The 22,835-nt window shown below is 42.5% G+C and overlaps 1 protein-coding gene and 1 pseudogene across 2 annotated transcripts in view; both read right to left on the bottom strand.

Moving 5' to 3' along the window:
* The window catches only part of SGCD (sarcoglycan delta), an 852,328-nt gene that overhangs the window by 366,275 nt on the left and 463,218 nt on the right, over positions 1-22,835 (bottom strand). For both annotated transcript variants that reach the window (XM_029218575.1, XM_029218577.1), the window contains one exon: positions 22,245-22,433. In XM_029218575.1, coding sequence (XP_029074408.1) covers positions 22,245-22,433 — 189 coding nt within the window. The remainder of the gene's footprint in view (positions 1-22,244; positions 22,434-22,835) is intronic.
* LOC114893082 lies at positions 12,887-13,491 on the bottom strand (annotated as a pseudogene).

Here is a 22,835-nt window from a genome sequence, read left to right as displayed (position 1 = left end):
CCCAGCCGCTCCATGGCATGTGGGATCCTCCCAGACCGGGGCACGAACCCATGTCCCCTGCATTGGCAGGCGGACTCTCAACCACTGCGCCACCAGGGAAGCCCCGAAGATGCACTTTTTAAACCACAAGTCCCTCTTCTACATTTCCCCCTTCCAGATGTTTACAACTCCAAAGATAAAAGCTACCTGAGATATAACTTGGTCCTGTGTACCTTTGAGACTCTCCATTTTATCAGCATGGACCAGGATGCCCAGAGGAGACGAGTAGTGTACCCAAGGTCACAAAGCTTGTAACGAAGCCCAGACCATAACTCAAGTGTCCTGACTTTAATAATGATGAGACTCCACATGGTTCTGGAAAGAGTGGTAATGATAGCTATTTAGGAAAAGCTACCAAGTACGTGTGTACTTGTGCTTTACCAATCCTTAGGGAGAAGGAATAGTGACCCTTGCTATTCTTGAAGCACTGTCCTGTCACTAACAATAGCCACTTCCCACTTCTTATCCTCTGAAGTGAGCAAAACCCCGACAAAGGTAGGGAGGGTGTCTTCAAACCCACAGGGGAAAACGACCTTCCTAGAGTCTGTGTACAAGACTAAAAAGGTATTGAACCTCTACAGATCCTCTGAAAGTCATGCACATTCTGGATTTCTCTTTTTTTCAACTGCTTATGGCTAACTGCAGCCTAGAGACAGACCAAAGGTTTTCCAATTCATGCAACTGCCAGATATTTTTCCTTCCAACTCTAAGCCAGGCACAGCCCCCAAAGCCAATTTTGCAAAGTGCCACATTCTTTTGAAATATTCCATGGATTTCATTATGCATTTAAAAAAAAATGTAGCCCTGAAGCTAATAATAAGATAGTCACTGAACACATGTTCCTTTTGAATTGGTTCTATAATACTGGCTGTTAATGAACCTTGGAGAAATACAGCAAGGAATAGCACTTTTCAGATTCGAAATTCAAATACACTGACCATCTTGAAGCAAAAGTCACTCTAAAGTCAAGAGGCTCCCCGGGCTTCTGCTGTTATCATCGCAGAAAAATGCAGTAAATTCAGCTCTGTGAGATGCACCTGTGATTACCTTCCAACCATCCCCATCACTTCACTTGGGATGACCCTCATTTTTATTCTGCTTTCATACCTCTCTGCACAGGCCTTGGGTACTAGGCATGGGACTTGTGACTCATGTCCAAGCGAACGATAATAATCATGCCTTCTGGCCACAGTTACTGGTCCAGAGATGGGCATGTGACACCATTCAGGCCAGTGAGACAGATGGCAAGTTTTGCAGGGTGTTCCTGGGAAAGAAGCTTCTGGGTCTTCTGAAAGAGCTCCAAAATCAATAACCACTCGGTTACAGAAAATGAAGAAGGAAGAGAGAAAAAGGGAGAATTTCACCATCCTCAATGTATATGCAAGACTTTTTAAGGAAATAATGAGGGATCTAATTCTTAGAAAGTTTACTTTCCAGTCAAGTGAGAAGGTTATGTTTTTAGGGAATAATTCTTTAAGATTAAAAATGGCTTTCTAAAGACTTCTGCAAAGGGAATAGATTCTGCAGCAAGAGAATCAGCCTCAGTGTATGGTAAAGTCATCATTCTTCTCAGGAAGAGAAATCCTGGAAATATCAGGAGATTTAAAACATAATAGCTACTCTTTTTGACATGTCGCTGATCAATGTAATTTGAAGTGTCATTCAAATAGACTAAAAAAGCCTAGGTAACTTTATGAGAACTAGTGGGCTTAGGAGAATGTTATCAAAATCACTTTTCTAATTTTTCTTTTGGGCTTCCATCAAAACAAAAGCAATGCTATTCTAGTGCACTGTTTTCATTGCACTTTCAAAATATGAAACATGAGTTGCCGAGGTAATCACTGACTTCCATGATAAAAGTCATAAATCAAAGGAGAGAGTAATACTTTTAGAATTATGCAAGTTGATTTAGCATTACGAGGGATGCCTAGAAACATAGATAACCTGAAAGCTGACGTTTAGAGGTCAGCAGAGAAAAGATTACTGTCTGCATGGAAAAGCTATTTATGCAATTAACTGAAATTAATTATGCTTGTATAAATTTCATAAACTATTTATAGATATGGATTTTTGGCTAATTAAGCTTTAATTTAGTTGAGAAAACTAAACCATATAAGCTTTTATGAGAAATCCCTGGTCATCCACTGAAAGGAAAGAGGTAAAATCATAGTTTTTAGGAAACATCTGGAGAAATAAACAATTTAGGAAAGCTGCAAAGACAGAACTTATACTCAATTATCCAAGATGTAAAGCCATAGTTTGAGGTTAGGCTGTCCTTCATTTTCTCAAGAGTACCCCTTAATTCAATGCAAATAATCAGAAACAGCAATTAATAGACTGTTAGCATTCCCTGATTAGATAGTGGGGCCCATTTACAACACTTTAAGGTTGCTGTGTACTCTGCAATAAACCAAATGGAATGTATATTCATAAATTGCTCTCCAATGTGTTCCTTATTGAAAAGTCTTCTATGATGGTGCCATCTCAGAGGCTGGCCAATGACGTTAGCAGCCATCACGCCATCACCAATATTTCCAGGGCATTTGGACAATCAATCTTCCGGACAGACAGCGGGTACTGCCTCTGAATAGACCAGCCAAAGGCACAGGGCTTCCGAAACGGTGAGACTTTTGAACCACCTTGAGTAAGCATCAAATCATACAAATCAGGAACAAGCCATTAAAGGTCAAATGGCCTCTCGTAGATGACATGGGGCAGAGCAGGGGCCCAAGTGCAAGTGTGTTGTTCCTTCATTGCCTCTCTCAAGGGTGCACCTTCCTACAGTGAATACTGAAGAGTGACTCCGTCTTCCTACGTCCATAGGGGACTGCCTACTCCATGCCTTCTCCCCATCAGGGCCTTTGAACTTGCCTCTCGCAATGCCTGGAATCTCCCTCAGCTCTTCATGGCTGTCACAATCCATTCTTCAGGCTTTTACTAAACTTCACCTCTCCAGAGATGCATATGCTGATCTGGGTCTGAAGCAAGCCATGGCCAATTACAAAGTATCACATCTCTCTCTTTGTTTCCTTCAAAGGACATATCAGAATACATAATTATTTTGTTTGTTTAGTAGTTTGCTTCTTTATAGGCTGTCTCACCCTCTGACATGGTTATCGTTTCCTGTGTTTCACACAGTTCTGTTTCAAGTTGAATCAGCAATAATGTGTATAGAAAAAAATATTGGAGTGACTGTAATTCTTGTAGCAATGATTTTTCAGCCACACCCACATTAAATATGCTTTTAAGACTCCATTAGTCATTTCTTTGAAAGTGAGCTTATGACTCTGTGCTGAATTTCAGCAAATGAATCCTCTTCTCCTCTTTGTAAGGTGACTCTCCAAGTGTTCAAGTTGACAATAATAATAGTAAGCATTTGTGGGTGTCTACCACGCTCTACTTTCTGGTTAGTGCCAATCTTTAACACAACTTCCGAATCCCATTACTACAAACAAGTAAAGCAAAGCTCAAAGGAGTTAAGCTCCTTTTCCAATAGCACTTGGCTCACCAGTAGCACAGCTGAGGTTTGAACCCAGGTCTGTCTTCTCTGAAGCCTGTAAACCACACCTCCGCTTTCTCTAACATCACTTTTTTTTTTTACACATCAGGATCCTTCCAAAGCATCAGTTGGCAGCATGGCTTCAGAACAACTCTGGACAATGAGAGTGTGATGGGAAATGAGCCAAGAAGCTGGGCAGTCTAGACTGGGAGGATTTGCTCCCATGTAATTAAGTCTGCTGATGTAAGGCGTCTGAACCTCTCTAAGCTCTGTAAGTGATTCGTCCAATGTGATAGAAGAGAATCAATAAGGTCCATTAGAAAACACAAAGAGAAGACAATTTCTCAATATACTGTGTAGGAGGCATACCACCAGCTGGGAGTAAGAAGTATTTATCCTAATGTTTGGATACTTAGAAGGTTCTAGAAATCAGTGGAGGGATACTACAGACCATCAGCTTTCTTCATGTGCCCTTGCTGTTGACTCTTTGAACCATCCCAATAATGCCACAAGCATGGGGACTGGAGGCTCTGAGGAACAGTGACGCCTCAGCCTGCAGAGTATCATGGGAGGGTGTATGGCACAGTTGTTAGGAGTTCTAGGTTCAGTTTTCCTTCGTATCCCAGCTCTGTCATTTATTGAAACCGTAGGAAAAGTGACTTGACCACTCTTTTAAGCCTCAGTTCACTCATCTGGGAAAGGGAGATAACTACAGGAACCATCTTCTAGGTTTGGTATAGGGATGAAATAATATGCCCACTGTTAGTTGCTCAGTACCATGCCTGGCACAGGATAAGCTCTCAATACAAGTCATCCTACTAATGACAATAATCTATTTGCAAATCCTGCAGTTAACGTACCTACGAGCAGCCAAATTCTGTCTGCGCCAATGAAAAAAGCAGACTTATTCTAAACAACCTCCCTTTTTCTAATGCAGAAAGTGCTTGTAATTAAGTGTGAGGAATTACAGTCTGTATTTATCCTTACAGATGAGGTCCCTAATTCAACCACAATGTAGTCAAATGGTCTTTAAAGAAAGCAACTATCATGATACACCCTTACTTCTTTTCTATTTATGATTTTTCTTCTCTTTTCCTTTTAGCTCATTATTTTTACTTTTTTGAATCTCACAAGTATTACGTAAGTATATTCTCCTTGCAAAAGGTCAACAGAAAATGGTAAAGCAAGGGAAAGTTGCCTTCTGCTGGCCTCTCCCATCTGTCCTCCCATCCCACCTCCCCCCACCCCCCACCCAACTCCTCTCCCAAAGGAAGCTGCTATCATCAGATGTTCTAGGAATCCACATCCAACATTCCTGGATTGACATCATCTCTTTTTCTGTTGTTCAGTTTCACTTTTAGCGGTTATACAATCATCTTGTCTTGGAAGCCCCCTCTTTGACTATGCCAAATCACCCCTCTATACGTTCATACAGCGTCCACTCAGCATAGTGGCATTTTTACATTTATTTGTTTGATCACGTGATCAAGTTTCCCCACCAGACGCCAAGCTCTCGGGGGAGGGGCCGCATTTACTTTCGTTCTCTGCTGTATCTCCAGTACCCAGTAGAGTGGCTGGCCCACAGGAAGAAATCAACACACATTTGTTGAGTAAATGACTGTTACTCATTCATTAGGCTGTCACAGATAGTAACTAGACTAACAAGAGATTTGCAGAGTTGAAGATTTCAAACGGAAACCAGTCACGTAACTGGGACCAGAAAATTATTTTCCAAAAACAACCGCAAAAGTCAGAAGCCCAAGGCTCTCCACCAGTGAATGAACAAGACACAAATTATCTCTGCTCTCGTGGAACCCTCCTTGCCAACAACGGCAGTGCAGGCTTCAATTAAGAATATATAAAATTGCTTATGTGAGCCATAAACCATTCACTTCTAAAATAGCAACCAATTATGTATGGCATGAAATTGGTTTAACCCAATGAGTGACCCAAATGATCATTTCCCTCTATTTTTGGATTTTAGGAAGAGTACTTTTTTTTAATCTTGGAGTTAAGAGAATTGTTAGAGAGAGAAAACATGCTTACTTAACATGGCCGATTACAGTCAGTGTATTAATGGTCAAAACTCCCTGCCGTTGGGCAACCCAAATATGACGGCTAGCTAAGGGACGAAAATGTGCCGAGTCTTTTATCACACATCCATAGGCCCTGGCTCAATGACTTCCTTGAGTCCGCAAAAGGTATTTGCTGCTGAGCTCTACTGCTCACTGCTCATTCTTATTTTTTCTAAAATGGGAGGTTGATTGTAGTACTTATTAGGCATGAGACCTTAAACAGATCACTGATGCCCAGCTGCCCCTTCAGTCAAAAGTGTAAAATTAAATTACCCCTGCTGTATCTTTCCCATGGGGATGCTTGTAGAGAATCACAAAATGCAGTAGATGTGAACCAACTTTCTAAGGTGCCAAGAACGTTTACAAACCTAAGGGATGTTATGTGGATAGAATGAAGTTCTTTTTTCTTTTATTGTGTCTCTCGGTAAGTTGTAGGCACCTAAAAATGCTTGTTGAAATTAAGTGATGATTATGCCCACATTGGTGATGATAATGATTTTATGGATTTTTTTTTTTTTTTTTTGGCGGTACACGGGCCTCTCACTGCTGTGGCCTCTCCTCTTGCGGAGCACAGGCTCCGGACGCGCAGGCTCGGCGGCCATGGCTCACGAGCCCAGGCGCTCCGCGGCACGTGGGATCTTCCCAGACCGGGGCACGAACCCGTGTCCCCTGCATTGGCAGGTGGATTCTCAACCACTGCGCCACCAGGGAAGCCCTGGATTTTTTAATTGTTAGATTTTGTGGCGGGAACCACACATCAGGGCTCCATCACAGTGTCTGCTCACATTAGGTTCTTAGTAAGTGGCTATTAAATGACTCAGTGCTCTACACTGTATTGTTTTCCACTGAAAAAGGCTTAAGCTGACCCCAAGTTCCACTCACTAACTCCTCCTGTAACAATAAACACAGAGCATCTACTATTAGCAAATCAACTGTTAGGAGATGCTAAGAAGTTTTCCACTTAATAAAGCTGGCCGATAATTAAAGGCTGACTAATACGCGTACTTTTATGTATACTACAAGCATTCCAGTTAGGAGGTTTCTCTATTAAATATAGAAAGGCTATGATCCTACTGAGGATTGTTTTTCCTATTCTTTAAATCCTTATTTATCAAAGCAACTCCTTATTTAGTTAGATGATTTCACATGTGGCTTAGGAAAGGCAGAAAAGTAATTCAAAAGGCAACCAAACCATGATTCTTATAACACAGGTGCTGGTTCTGTAGTTAGTGTGACTCCTTAAAGTATTCAAGAAACTAAAACTGCTTGAAGTAGTCAAAGACTGAACCAGTACTGAAGTAGCTTTAAAATGTCCACTCCTTGTTATTCCTAGCTACACAATGACCAGCAGTGCCACTGAAAATTCTGCAGGTAAATACATTACTGGTTATGACACATTTATTTTATTTTTTGACAGTAAACATTTCTGAATAAAGTTAAAAGCATAAATTTTCGAGTTCGACATATCTGTACACATGCATGTATATGTACATGTAATATGTCCTTGTATACGTAGTATGTATGCAGACATAAAAACTATATACTAACCCTATTACTTACTAGCTGAAGAAGTTGGGGAGGTTAATCATGCTCTGGGCTTTGGTTTCCTCATAGCTAAATGGGAGATAACAGCACCCTGCCTCACAGGGTCACTGCGAGGAAAGAAGAGAGAACTCAGGTAGGCACTCTGCACTGCGCTCAGTACGTGTGGTGTGTGCATGGTCAGTAGCAGTTGGTGGTGGTGTTGGTGTGGCACATAGTACAGATCTTCCTCAACTTACAATAGGGCCACATTCCGAAAACCTCACCATCTGTTGCAAATATCTTAAGTCGAAAATGCATTTAATACACCTAAGCTACCAAATATCACAGCTTCGCCTCGCCAAACTTAAATGTGCTCAGAACACTTACACTAGCCTACAGTGGGGCACACTCATCTAACACAAAACCTGTTTTATAATAGAGTATGCAATAGCTCACGTAATTTAGTGGATACTGCACTAAAAGTGACAAACAGAATGGGTGCAAGTCTATATAGGGTGTTCGCCCTTGTGATGGCATGGCTGACTGGGAGCTGTAAGCTGCAGGTCAGTGTTATCAGACAGGACCGTACCACACATCTCTAGCCTAGGAAAGGCTCAAAATTAAAAACTGGATCTACTGCATTCACATCACTCTTGCAACATCATAAACTTGAAGAATCGTAATTCGAACCATCCTAAGTTGGGGACCATCAGTACTTTCCAACGATGGCCAGAACCCTATCTCTGCATTCGTTTCCAGAAGCCACCGTACAAATTACCACAAACTGATCGCTTAAAACAAAAGAAATTCATTCTCTCACATTTCTGGATGCCAGAAGTCTGAAATCAAGGCGTCAGCTGGGCTCCACTCCCTCTGGAGGATCTAGAGGGGAATTCCTTCTTTGCCTTTTCCATCTTCCAGAGGCTGTGGGCATTCCTCATGGCCACATCACTCCAACCTCTACCTCTGTGGTCATATTGCCTGCTCCTCTTCTGTCTATGTCAAATATTTCTCTGCCTGACTCTTATAAAGACACCTGTCATTGGATTTAGGGTCTGCCTAAATAATCCAGGATGATATCCTCATCTCAAGATCCTTAACCTAGTAAAGGTGAAAGAAGGTAACGTTCACAGGTTCCAGGGATTAAGCTGAAGACTTATCTTTTGGGGCCCACCATTCAACCCACAACAATCTCCCATCCTACAAGCTCCTCTAGAACCCTGCAACTCCCCCATGTAGAGGGGATTCTGTGTGCCTTCCCCCTGAATCTAGACAGGATTTTGTGTCTGCCTTCACTAACAGAGTGATGTAGGAGTGATGCTACCTGACTTCTAAGTCTAGGTCACAACAGCATTAGGCACTTCTACCTCATTTAAGTGGAACATGCATCCTGGAATCCAGCTACCATGAGAACAGGAAGCCCACATTAGCCCACATGGAGAAGCCACGTGTAGGTGTTCTGGCCTGCAGAGGTCACGGTTCACAGACAGCCTCAACTGCCCACACATAAGTAAGGAAGACTCTAGATGATTCTAGCCCCTGCTGTTGAGTCAACCCCAGCCTTGGAGTCTCCCTAGCTCAGGTGCCAGACATCATGGGGGCAGAGGGAAGCCATTTCCACTGAGCTCTGCCCCAACTGAAGAGTCCTGAGCAAAATAAATTATTACTGTTATATTTAGCTGCTAAGTTTTGGGGTGGCTTGCTGCATAGCAATAGATAATGAGACTAATTACTCATTAAATAATTGAATGGGTTAAGATGAGAAAGTAAAAAAACAGCACATGAGATATACTTCCTGGTATTTAGCATCTTGGATTTTTGTCTAACTAAATATAGTGTGGGCACACATAAATACACACACACTTTTAGAGGAAAAAGCGACTCAGTCTCTCATTCTGAGTCCAAGAGTATAAGAGGATCCCTTAATTAGAAACTATATAAGCTGTAGAGGACCATTTGTAGAGCATCATTTGGTCAAACTGCATATTTTACAGGTTTGAAGAATAAGGCTCAGAAGCGGTCCCTGACCCTTCCTGCTCAATACAGCTCTTGACCCATCAAAGGTCCACCTTGCTCATCACTGGGAAGATGAAAAATCTATCACAGCCTCACTACCTACCGGAGGAGAAATACTGAAAAGAGGAGAGGAGGAAGAGAACGGGTATGAGGAAAAGGAACAAAGCTGCTAGAAATGTAGTTATTTGCGGCCATCTGTTCATCAGATTATGAGAACCTTTCTGTTAAATTGAGGGGTTTTGGGGGCCTTGAGGTTTTTAAGGTGCTTTTTCCCACCTTAAGCCTATGGCTCCAGGTCTTAAAAACTGTCCAGGGCATGGAAAGAAAAGGCACAAATTGTTGTATAGAGGGAAATGAAAAACTTCTCTGTCCATGTTGACGCTGCACGCTCTCCAAGACCTATCTAAGAGGTAGGCTTGCGGATTCGAGACCTGTTTTGTAACAAAGACCTTTCTGCAATGGTGGAAATGTTTTCTATCTGCTCTGATGATGATGGTGGCCACTAACCCCATGTAGCTATTGACTGTGTGCGACATAGCTCGTGTGACTCAGGAACTGAATTTTTCATGTGACTTAATTTTAATACCATATTAGACAATCAGTTCTAGACAAAGTATTTACAAAGCCACTCTAAACTTAAGAAATTCTAACTAGTGACACAGGCAACCCAACTGACTTGAAACTTCATATTCATGACTGTGTCTCTTTCTACAGTCTGAATAAGGTCATGTCTGCTGTGGAAGGACTGATCCTTAAGTTCACAGTGGTAATATGCCTCTTAGGATTCAGAACTTCTCTCCTATTATTGCTTAATGTCTCAGTAAGAGTGCAGAAATCCCCAAGATGTGGTCACAACTTCCGATTTCTGAGAGCCATTCAGAGTTCACAGCTGCATGACCCAAAATACCTAAAAATTCCATGTGTGAGCAGCTAAGTGTGATGGAAAAAGACAGAAATACTTTCAGGGAGATTTTCTGACATTATTTTTCTCAATTCTAGAATCACAAAAAAAATGAATTTTTTTTTTTCAGTACCAATAAGTGTTCATTCATTGTATTTTCCCAAGGAAAAGAAGGGGAAGGGAAAAGGGTCAGCATGTGTGTTACAAAATGATAGCAAATGGGAAAGGAAGTAACTGGCACAGCAAAATCAACCATCAAATAAACACTGCTCAGATGGGGTCGCCAAAGCCCAAGGGGGCTCAGTCTCCTGCAGTAATGAGGGGAAGGGATGAGGGAAAGGTGCATGCTTTTCTACCCTCCCTCCTTCCCCATAAATTCAAGATTTCACACAAAGCTTTGGTTTCTAGCAGTAAACATGGAATTCCGTTCGTCCATCTCCTATTAAACAATCTTGTGGCCACTTCAACTTAAGTTTCTTGCACCTGCATATAAGTTCCTGAGTGACTTGCCTAAACATTCATCTTTCCTTTTGTGGTCTCCCAACCCCACTTTCTATATGGAAGGCCCCTTCATTGCTCCTCTCTACCCTAGGATTAGAGATTAAAGTAGGTTTTAATCCATCCAAAGACAGCAGTCTGTTTGGCATGAATCACATCAAGGTTTTAATCCATCCAAAGACAGCAGTCTGTTTGGCATGAAGCACATCATGGCTCAGGAGACTGGGAACAAGGGATGGAGAATTCTTAGTTTCTTCAGGATTTTTGCACAAATCATTTAATCACAGATACCCCACAAATTAAACATATAGGTGTATGGACTATTTTTTGGGGGGGCACGAAGGGGGAAAGAAGAGGGGGTAGGAATACAGTTTTTAGGACAGAAGATCTTGTTCATAATAGGAAACAGGGGAAGGGGGACACAAAAGAAAGTGTAGTTCAAGACCTCCCACTTCAAGAAGAGGGGCCCCCAAGCTTATGTTTCAGATCTTTTTGGCTGGTGCAGACCTTTTGTCAAAGATGCTTTGGCTATTTTTCTCAATATAAAAAGAAGTTTGTAAACAATAAAATCCCAAAAGAACATGGAGAAGACCAACACATTACATTTACACAGACTAGGCCACCTAGCAATGACCAAATCAGCTACTTGTGAAGTCCTACGAAGCCCAGACAAATACAATAGCTAGAGGGGGGCAGCAATTGGGGGAGACAAGAACCCAGGATCAGACACACATCACCCAATGCGTTCTATTGCATTTGCCCCATTACAACACAGTGAGGTAGGTTTGCAGTGACCTCACAGCACGTAAACGACACCCCCTTTTCTCCTTTAGCTACCGTGACACTAATTACTGCGGCAGCAGGGCAGGACACTGGCTCTGGGAACCACCAAGAAGCCATCGCTGATGGTCTCTCTGGAAGCTGATGTTCTCTCAGAATTGTTAAAGATTAAAGATCTTATCCTTGCTTCATGTATCCATCTCTGGGCAGCTCAAGATGGGTACAGAGGCATCGTTCTTAAAACCTGTCCTTACCAGCTCACAGTTTTTACAAAAACATACACAATATACCCTGTTGTGTGTGTTAGGCCTAGCCCAATCCAGTGAAGGATGGACCTGGTGTGTAAAGCGAGTCCTGTGCCCTGGGATTAGAGGTCTGGAACAGGAATCCTTTATCACACATACAGATGACCTAGGCCTAATCTTGGCTTCCCCTCTCTGCACCTTTCACCTGGCCCAGCCTCTCCTAACCTCTCTGTACCACCTTCTCCTGTTCAGACCAATTTCCAATCTTTCAGTAGAAGGAGACCAAGTCATGAGGCAACCCAGTTAAAACCTAGTCTCCCATGAAACACTGAAGATGGAGGGGTTTCAAGAGGACACTATGGCAGAAAAGCCAGCTCTAGTTGGCAAAAATGAGGAGTTCAATGGGCTATACGCTCCAAATAGTTGTTCTCTCTGGTGATACAGCAACAGAAAGTATTCCTGCTGTGCAGACCCGGAGCTGCTGCCGACTTATCCCTGAGATTGCTCACATACCTGAGAACACAGTGCAGGAATGAGGGCACTCATTAAATTAGATTACAATACACAAAAATACAAAACATTTCTATTATGAAAAACACAGTTAAAATGCACAAGATACGTCATTCACACACAGCTAGTGCAGTTGGCATCCTGGAGAAAGTGGGACCCAAGGTACAGTCATCCAAGGGAGCAAATAAATAAAATTGCATTGGCCCAGAATGGGGTGGGAGTGGGCTTAGAAGCAGCAGGTCTGCAGCTGTTCCCTCAACCACCCCTCCCGCCTATCATCACAGCCCACTGCTTGGGACAGTGGTCAGCACTCTATCCCAGGAGAGGGTTATGAGGAGACAGGATGCGGAAAACCCTGCCTTACCCCTGAGATATTTCCTCCTACAGAAGGTAGTGGCTTGTGGGTTGGGTCCATCAATCTGGTCTCATGCTTAATCTTTTCACTCTGGCATGGGAAATATTATTCCATATCCTTCTTGAAGAGTAAAACAACTTCCCTGTCCAGGCCACTTTCAGAAGCTGGAGATTCTGGGGGTGGAGACTCAGATAAAGCATGCAGGAAGAATTACCCCCCAAAGCCCTCACGTGCATTTGGATAAAGCATGACTGGAGTTTCTTTGCCTCACCCCTTCCCTCCACCAAGAGTGAAGAGGGGGTGACACTGTAGATCCCGGCCTGAGATATATGGCAGTGCCAGCTGCCCCGTACCCACACTATGCCCCCTTTCTCCACTCTGCTGATTGATGCCTGTTCTTCAAAACTTTCTCATCACGAATGGATAACCCCCATCCACTGTGGCTCAATTCTGGGCCTCGGGGAGCATGGCAGGGCTATGGATCTCTTCTTCCTCCTCCCGAAAGTAAGCTGGCTTTCCCTGTGAGCTGGGAGCTTGCTGGGCCTTCAGCGGACGCGAGGCTACCATATGGTTGATGCTCTGGCGGAAGTGCCACTTCTTGGGCTGGGGTGGCCGTTTGCATTCCTTGGCATGATGGCCTAGACCTCCACAGTTGTAGCACCTGTCTCCCTTTGATCTGCATTTCCGCATGTTCTTCCCTTTGGGCCGCCTCTCACTCCCAATGCAGGACACCCCACCAGGGCCGGTGACTCGGATAGATTCCAGGCCCTTGGCAGACTTCTTAAAGGTGAACTCTACAGCCTCACCCTCCTTCAGGCTCCGGAAGCCCTCCATGTGCAGCTTACTCTGGTGCACAAAGACATTCACCGGGGGCTCGAGTGCGACCCCCGCGCAAGCAGTCATGGACAGGAAGCTGAATCCCGTGCGCACGTTGAACCACTTGCAGATGCCGGCTCCGCACAGCAGCTGTGGCTCCTCGGCCGCCCGGGCCACATCCTCCTGCGCCTCCTCCGACCACCTGCAAACTGCTGGTCTGCCACAGAGCTCATGGTAGTCGGCTGAGCCCGCGCGGCCCCGGCTGCCGGCCCCAGAGAAATCCGGAGGCAAAGGGCAAAAAATGAATTTTGAGTGTATGAAAAGGATAGTAAGTGGGAAAGGTCATGAGTGTTATCCAAATAGGCTAATGTTGCATAGTGATTTATTTATAATTGGCACTCAAGTTTCCCAGTGTGACCTCTCAAGAGTGTCTACAATTTGCATCCTGTTGAACTCGATTAGCGTCAGCCCCCCACTCTCCTCCTTCCCCACCTTGTCCTTTCTCTCCAGAGGCCGGGCTCTCAACACCGGAACCACAGTGTCTGAGGCGTCCCATCAGAGTTTAACACCCATGCTTCCAGGCTACAGTCACCACTCAAAAGGGTTTCTCCATCCTTTAAGACTCAACCCAAGGAGTCTTCCAAGGCCTTTTAGCTTTAGCTAATTTCTTCTTTCACACTCCCTTAAAAGATTTGTCATTTGGGGGGACGTATTATTTTTTCTTCCTGGTAAATTATGATCTATTAAAGTAGAGGATTTTCTTTATTATAATCTTTAATGACCAGACAAACCAGTGTACTGACAGTGTGCTTAAGAAATACCAATTGAACTGCAGCAAATGTGCCCAATAAATTGTACAACTTTGTAACAAGCTTGGTTCATAGCATTTTGCAGCAATTATAAGGACCAAAATCATCCTTGAGGATTTGCATTCTTGCAAAAGGTATAAAACACAGTAAGCTTCAAACGAAACAGGACATGACAGAGCTGTATCCCAGGACTATTCATGGAACAGAGTGGATTTCTGTCCTTTGTTTTTCTGCATTACAATGTTCATGCTGGCTTAAAAAATAACATTTTTGGCCATTTTTCAGTTTGATGAATTTGAGCTAATGGATGAAAAAGTGACTGTCAGAAACAGAGCACTGAGAGATGGAAAGCACAGTGTTCTCAATATGAAAAGCCTTTCCAAGTGACGCTGGCATCCGAGCTGAAGAAAATGCTACTCACACACACAACATATTCATTAACAGTGTTGAGTGAAAAGTATAACTAAAGCCATAATATCATTTGCTCCCATTTGCTGAGCAAATCTGTATATTAACTAGGATGGTGTCTCCTGCTTCTCTTCTATTTCACACTCCTGACTCATGTAATTAAAATATAGCAGGCCGTTGATACACAGGAAGGAGTGTCTGTATTAAAAATACCTTTTCATAATCAAATTTAAGCACTCATCTTATTTATGATCTGTCTACCTTAATAAATCTACTAATACTTCATTTTAAAAGCCATATAAAGCTCTATTAACCCATCTTTACGCACTTTAATTTAAAGTGACGAGCTATTCATAAATTTTTTTCCCATTCATTTATTCAATAAATATTCTAAATATCTACTACATGCTAAGCAACATATTTAAAGCTGTGGATATAAAAGTGAATAGTTTAAGGTTACAGTCCCTGTAGGGGAAACAGACAGGAAAATAAAATAACGCCATACTGCACGTCCCCCCGCTGCAGGACACCACGTACAGCAAATACAAAAGAGGGAGTCTTCACCTTAACCTGGGAGGATTTCTGAGAAAACATAAGAAATAAGAGAAAAGCTTAAAAAGGGCAATGTTTATCAAAGATCAAGTGCAGGTGTGATTTTCAAGTGAATTTCTGACCTAGCGGGAGGGAAGTTCTGGCCTGGCTGCTCAAGGAACAGGACTCTGACTCCATGACTTTGCCCACTCAGGTCACAGATGATAAGGCATCGCACATGACATATAAGCAAGTACACTGTGGTGTGCACAGTCTGCTGAGCCAGTGCAGTTCCCTCTCCGGGATTTCACCTGGATAACAACAGACTGGGGCAGGTAGAGGTGGGAGCTGAAGGGGAAAGTCCTTACAGAGAAAAGGTCAAAGGCACATGCATGTGGAAGATGCAAGGAAGCAGGAAACCTGAATAAACACAGGAGGTAACTGGTAGCACCACAAAGGTAGAGGGATCTTGGTCTGCCAACAGAAACAAACGTTCCAGGGCAAGACCAAGGCCACATGGTCCAGGAAAGCCAGAAGGTGGGCATCCCCAGAGCTGCCTTTGGTTCCTGACAGTGAGGCTGTGCGGTCCACTCATGCACCCAGGAGACCCCCTTTCCTGTTCCCTCTGCACGTGTATCCTCACTCCCCTATACTTGAGTTAGTTTGACTGGGTAACGGTTCCTCCAGCCTTCTCCAAAAAGATGATGTATTAGTGTTCTGAGTTATGGAACACACTGCCCATTCTCCCTGGCTTTTACTGTTTGACAATGTGTCCAATTTACAAATATTAGAATGCCTTCCTCTGACCCTCAGGGATCTTTAACTTACTTTAGGGTAAATAAATCATGTTTTAGACATTGCACTGAACAAATTCAATTCGTCTTCGTGAAAAATAGCACTTGGAAAATGGGCAACACAGTGTACTGATTAAGAGCGTGGGCTTGGGGCTTCCCTGGTGGCGCAGTGGTTGAGAGTCCGCCTGCTGATGCAGGGGACACGGGTTCGTGCCCGGGTCCGGGAAGATCCCACATGCCGCGGAGCGGCTGGGCCCGTGAGCCAAGGCCGCTGAGCCTGCGCGTCCGGAGCCTGTGCTCCACAACGGGAGAGGCCACAACAGTGAGAGGCCCGCGTACCGCAAAAAAAAAAAAAGAGCGTGGGCTCAAGCGCCAGACTCGCTGCGACCCTATCCCAGCTACATCACTCACTAACGGCGTGACCTTGGACAAGTTACTGCACTTCGTGGTGCCTCCTACTCCCCATCTGTACAATATGGGTAACAGTGGTACCTACCTCATAGGGTTTTTATGGGGATTATAGGATTATACAGGAAAATTTTAAAATTCTGTACAAGTTTTTATTAAACACATGGACATTCATTTCTTAAATAATCACAAATTCAGGGGTTTGAAGTTTGTAATTTTGATGAATGGCAAGAAAAAGAGAAGTTAGGGGATCTATTAAACACAGGTATAGCTAGCTATAATTTATCAAGGACCTATCATGTGCCCGGCACTGACCAAGTACTTGACATCCATCATCTCATGAATGTGGTCTGCACAAAACTGTCAAATGTGTTTGACAATTCACAAACACATATTGAAAGCCGACTGCATACCAGGCACTGGGTCATGCCTACAAAGATGACTAGAACGTAATCCCTGCTTCTGAGCAGCTCCCGGCACGGCTGGAGTGCTGAAGCTGGGTCAGGCAACCTCGCATCTACTTTGGTTCGATCATCTCAAAATGAGGATGTGTGAGCAGGTGACTCCCTGGGTTCCTACTTCATCTAATGATGAGTAATTTCACACTCACTGGACTAAGAGATCATGCCACCTATGGAAAATCCCCGAGCCTTTTAAGTTTTTCCACTCAGTGACCACTTGTGCTAAATGACAGTGTAGACGATCAATACTGCAGTATTTGGGGAGGTCTTCTGAGGCCAAGGTATCTGGATTGGGCTGCTGGAATGCTTTGTCAGAAGCATCAGCCCTCTAGAGGGTGAGATCTCACATGGTCAAGGTGAAGTTCAAAAGACAAAACTGTAGTGTTCAAACAGGAAGATGCCTTGCAGTCCTCAAGGACACCTGCTTCAATGCATTCATTTCTTTACTGAGCCCCAGAGGGAAAAGGTGATGTAGTTCATGGCCCACTAGGTGTCCAGTTCCTCGACACTTGTGCTAGGGCTTTCTGCACTGCCCAACGATATGTCACACAGATTAATAAACCAGGCTTCACACTCAGACTGCTTGGATTCAAATCCCTACTCTGCCACTTTTTAGCTTTGTGATCCCAAATCCAGTTATTGAGCCTCTCTCCTCCCTGTGAAGTTGCTATCATGATAATACCTAGCCACATAAGGATTAAGCTACATAATACTTACAAGTTGCTATGGCATAGAGTCTGGTGCAAAATGAGCCTTCAGTAAATGATGTTGGTGATGGTGATGGTGATGATGACGACGATAATGGCAAACACTAACATAACGCACTTACTGTGTGCCAAGCTCCATTTCTAAGCACTTTACATGCATCACCTCATTTATTCTTCATAACAATCCTATGAACAGGTAGGTATTGCTATTACTCCCAGTATACTGCAGCACAGAAAGGTTGTGAAATATGCCAAAGTAAGTAGCAGAACCTAGAACATGCGTCCAGAGTCTGAGCCCCTAACCACTGCCATGTGGTATGGGGTCTCCCATGACCTTCTGTTGCCGGCACAGACTCTTCCTATGGGTGAGTAGCTGCTATACGTACACGCCTAACGTGCATTAACTCATGGCGTCTACACACCAACCTATGCCACAGATTGTATTATTAAGTTTATATTAAATGTTTACATAAACATAACAAGGGGCTAAAACAAAAGGTGAAGGCAGTGAAGGGAGAGGGGCATCGGCTGTAGTGCAAAGAGAACTGAGTTAAGGACTGAACAGCCAGCACTACTGCAAACTACTCCAGGCAGGAAATGTCAGTGGATGTCTCGGCTGGGAGGGAAATGTGTGATCGGAGGACACAGGGTGGGTAACGAAGATGATGAACCATTCTGGCAGCTTCAGAGTTTTGCTGAAAAGCCCGGTCATTGTAGCAGTTAGCAGGAGCAGGTAAAGTGTGGTGGAAAGGGATGGGCTTTGAAGTCAGGCACCCGTTCTGTGACTTACTAGCTCTGTCTTCTAGGAAGTCACTCAACTTCTCTGAGCCTTGGGTTTTATTCTACTAAAATGGAGATTATAATACCTAATTTGTAGAGTTGTTTGGAAAATTAAAAGAGAGATTTTTTAACTGCCAAGCACAGTGACTGGCACAGAACACACTTAATAAATTCTAGTCCTCTTGTAAAGTACAGTGTGTGATAAACTAGGACAGGTTAACCTACAGGTGTTTATAACATAGGAAAACCAAACACTCCTTCAAGTAGGGAAAAATAATAGAGAAGAGTAGGAGAGAATAATGCTGTCCTGCTTAATAATGAACACCATAATAATCTGCTGAAAGCAGAGGAGAGAAAATTCATTTTTCTTCTGATTTACATTTGGGACAAAGAAAACTTGGTTGGATGTTTTTCCAGATTGTTATAATGTAAGGATTCCTCCAGCATATACCCCTGGGGATGGCAGAAAATGTAAGTCCGACAGAAAAGAAAATTCTGGATGTCCAATCTGGGATAAATTGCCAAGTCTTCAGAAACACTTTCAGATGACGTCACTGTCTTCGTTTGTCATTACTCAGAGGGTTTGATTACAGTGTGAGCTTTTCCAAATTATCAAACATTCCAGGTGTACAAAATAATCAGTTTCCTATTGACAATCCTTGCATAAAGTGCTTAACTGTTGTCACATTGATTTCCTATGTTCGTTCACCCCACCATCACCAACGTAACATTGGTTAATACCTCATTCTTTCCCAAGATCTTCACTCTCAGTAAATTATTATTTGTGGAAAAGAATTATAATTCTAAAAGAATGTGTATTATACTGTAATTGACAGAGAATATGCTTTTAACGTACAGGGAAAGACCAATTTTCTGACACTTCAGCTCTATTTGCTTCAAAGCATTACTGCTATAAAGCACCAATTATGGCTAACCATGGCATTATTCTCACTTTAGTAAGTAGTTGGTTTCGTAAAGCTTTAAGAGCTCTCAACTTTGGCAATCAATTTAGTTAACTACAGGAAATGGCCTATTTCATAGAGATTATGACCTTAATATCATATTGCTCCCCAAGCTCCCATACATTGAGTGAACTGTCACTCAGTACACATTTACATAGACCTCTCACTATTAAGCCTGACAGATAAAGCACACTCGAGAAGCCATATCTGTATCATATCACGGTTGTCAGGGTTTGACTTCATATGCTCCACCACATCCACCCTCAAATCTTTCGGGTTCTATAAATTAACTTTACCCCAAACTAGCTAAAAATAACAAAAAGAGCCCCAAACAGGGAATTAGGGGGATTCACGAGTCCCAGCTAAGTTCCAGTGGGAAGGTAATGAATTCTATCGTGTTTTATTTTGGTCCTACCATCCAACCATCTCACCAGCCAGAACCCGGGGGTATTCCAGAGTGTCTTCCAAACCCTCAACTCTTATATCCAGGCAGTAGTTGAGGTGTGCTGCTTCCATCTTTTAAATGTTTTTTGAATCTTTACTCTCCATCCTACTGCCCTAACTTCAGTCTTCTCCTATTTTATATTACAATACAGAAGGTTTTATACTTTAAGGCTTTTGAAATACAAAATAAAAACATCACAGAACATGCATATCGACAAAAGACAACTATGCTTCCTTGGATTTAAGACCAAACAGACTCAAGACTCCTTTTAGAGGCCCAAACTCTGAGAAACTTTCTCCATTATATTGCATCCTCACCTGAGCAAGTATCTAGGCTACAAATCTGATCACATCTTTCTCTCTCTGCTGCTTAAAATACTTCTCTGAAGTTTGCTTGTCTATAAAGTAAGTCCAAGTTCAAAAAGTGTTTACCTACTCTGATTCAGAAGTGGAAGCTAACGTGCTCCAATAGTCTAGAACATACTGTCTTAGACCCCTACAATCCCATGGAAATTGACCCGTATCATCTTCCAAACTTAATACTGCAATACAGAAGCTTAGTTTCCTAGCGTTTACTCCAAGTATTAAAAAGTGAGCCTTTCTCCATCATTAAAAAGCCTACAAATAATAAATGTTGGAGAGGGTGTGGAGAAAAGGAAACCCTCCTACACTGTGGGTGGGAATGTAAGTTGGTACAGACACTATGGAGAGCAGTATGGAGGTCCAGCAAAAAATTAAATATAGGGTCACCATATGATCCAGCCACTCCTGGGCATATATCCAGACAAAACTATAAGTCAAAAAGATACGTGTGCCCCTATGTTCATAGCAGCACTATTTAAAATAGCTAAGACATGGAAACAACCTAAATGTCCACTGACAGATGAATGGATAAATAAGATGTACATATATACAATGGAATACTACCAAACCTTAGAAAAGAATGAAAGAATGTCATTTGCAGCAACATGGATGGACCTAGAGATTATAATACTAAGTGAAGTCAGAAAGAGAAAGACAAATACCATATATTATCACTTATATGTGGAATTTAAAATATGACGGAAATGAACCTATCTATGAAACAGGAAAAGACGCACAGACATAGAGAACAGACTTGTGGTTGACAAGGGGAAGGGAGTCAGGGACGGATGGATTGGAGTTAGCAGATGCAAACTAGTATAAACAGAATGTATACAGAATGGATACAAAACAAGGTCCTACTGTATAGCATAGGGAACTATATTCATATCCTGTGATAAACCACAATGGAAAAGAATATAAAAAAGAACATATATATATGTATAACTGAATCTCTTTGCTCTACTGCAGAAATTAACACAACACTGTAAATCAACCATACTTCAATTAAAAAAAATGAGCCATTCTGATGCATTGTTTCTAACCATGGTTTACAGAATCCTCAGGAGTCAAGTACCAATAGCACCTCCCACGAGTGATGAATGGAGGCCCATGGAAAAGAGATGCAGCCCTTGCTATTCTCAAAGTTCACTCTGCCTGGGAAACACACATAAAAAGTATTATCTGGAGTGATCAGTATAATAATAAATACATTAATGGGGCTACAGAAGCATGAAGGAGGGGTTGTACCAGGCACAAAAGATGGAGAAAAGCAGCCCAAGAAGAAGAAATGGCCTGAGCAAAGGCAAGAAAGTCTATCTATGCACAGGGTGTTAAGGATAAAAACAAGCTTTATAATTCAGGAAAGGCATATATTTGGATTTTCTATTCTATTGTGAATTTTCACATGAAAACCTTACTCTTAATTGTGTTATGGTCACGTTTCCTTATCAAACAGGAGTTCTTTTTACTGCCAATGTAATTGCTTACGTCTGCCATCACAAGAGGAAAAGCAAGCGTTTTCAGGGCAGCAGATTACTGCCCACTGTGCCATCACTAATAAGAGACATTATAATATTTGTACTGTTATAATCTCCAGAAAAGCTCTAGGGAAAAACCTCAGTGTAACTCCAGAAATCATTTTGCCAGGATGTTCTTTTCATTTGAACTTCAACAAGTAAATGTCCAATCTGTAGAGTGGTCCTAAGTGCAAGAAATTCTTCAAAGAAGCATAACCACAAATTCTTTTTAAAAAAATGTAACATGGCTACACTCTCGTTTCCATCCTACCCAAGCAGTAGGAAAGAGAACTGCCATCCTGAAAACTGAGGAAATGCCCCATGAACCATAGTAATGAGCTACCAGGTGGAAACAGACAGTGAAAACTCTTAGATAATCCCCAAAGACTAATTTTACTCTGATGTTTCAATCCCTACCTCACAAAAACTTTCTTAATCACCATTAAAATTTGGAAAAACTTACTACTTTGGACTCTATCACATCTTTCTCCTTGGATTATTTACTCAAAGTACTCATAAGCTACAGATTACAGAAACACAGTTATCAAAATAGAAGGAAAGCATACACGATGGATCATAAAGGAAGGAAAATGCCGCAAAAGTGGATTACCAGCCTCTGAAGAATTGAGATCTAAAAGAAGTCAATCCCCACATGTAATCTGAACAGCGATGTTTTTTCACCAAGATACCAGCGTACAGGTTATTTGAATCCTATTGCCATCACTTTCCACATTTCTTTTTCTTGCCCCATGCTTTCCCTTCCCCCAAGGAAAGCTAAAGAAAACCCTGTGGTTTTACTTACAATCGTGAAGTTCATGACTTTGAGAATCCAGATGGTCATGGCCAAGTTCACCAGTATTAAAATCATCAGGAGTAGGACAAAGAAATACAGGCATCTTTTCCGCCAGCCATAAATCCCCACTTTGTATACCTGTGGTCCCTCGGAGCTGGGCATGGTGCTCCGGTGGTGGGTGTACTGTTCCTGAGGCATCTGAAATAAATGAGGTGAGAGAGAAGCACTCATATTAAACTGCTCAGAGAGAGAGAGAGGAAAAAAAAAGAATGGAAAAAAATCAACTGATGAAGAGAGATGGCGGACTGCTGTCTATGTTTCCACCCTCCTGACAACTCTAAAAAAATCTGTTTCCCCTGGACAAAAGGGGCTCCTCTGGAGGCTTGCGTGAGCTCTCCCGTTTCACGCAGACATCTCTCATGATATGCACTGAGACAGCCACATATATATATATATCACAGGAGGAGAGGGACCCGTAGGAAGCCATTTTCCAAATGATTCTTAGAATTCCAACATCTTTGTGAGGGAGCCACTCAAAGTCCTCAGGGTAAAATTTAGAATTCACCTGAGAAAATAAATTAACCCCAGCAGTTCTTCATG

Source organism: Monodon monoceros, unplaced genomic scaffold (genome assembly GCF_005190385.1).
Source record: "Monodon monoceros isolate NGI ecotype Baffin Bay Population unplaced genomic scaffold, NGI_Narwhal_1 Super_Scaffold_12, whole genome shotgun sequence".
NCBI lineage: Eukaryota > Metazoa > Chordata > Mammalia > Artiodactyla > Monodontidae > Monodon > Monodon monoceros.
This window is presented reverse-complemented; position numbering and strand designations above follow the sequence as displayed.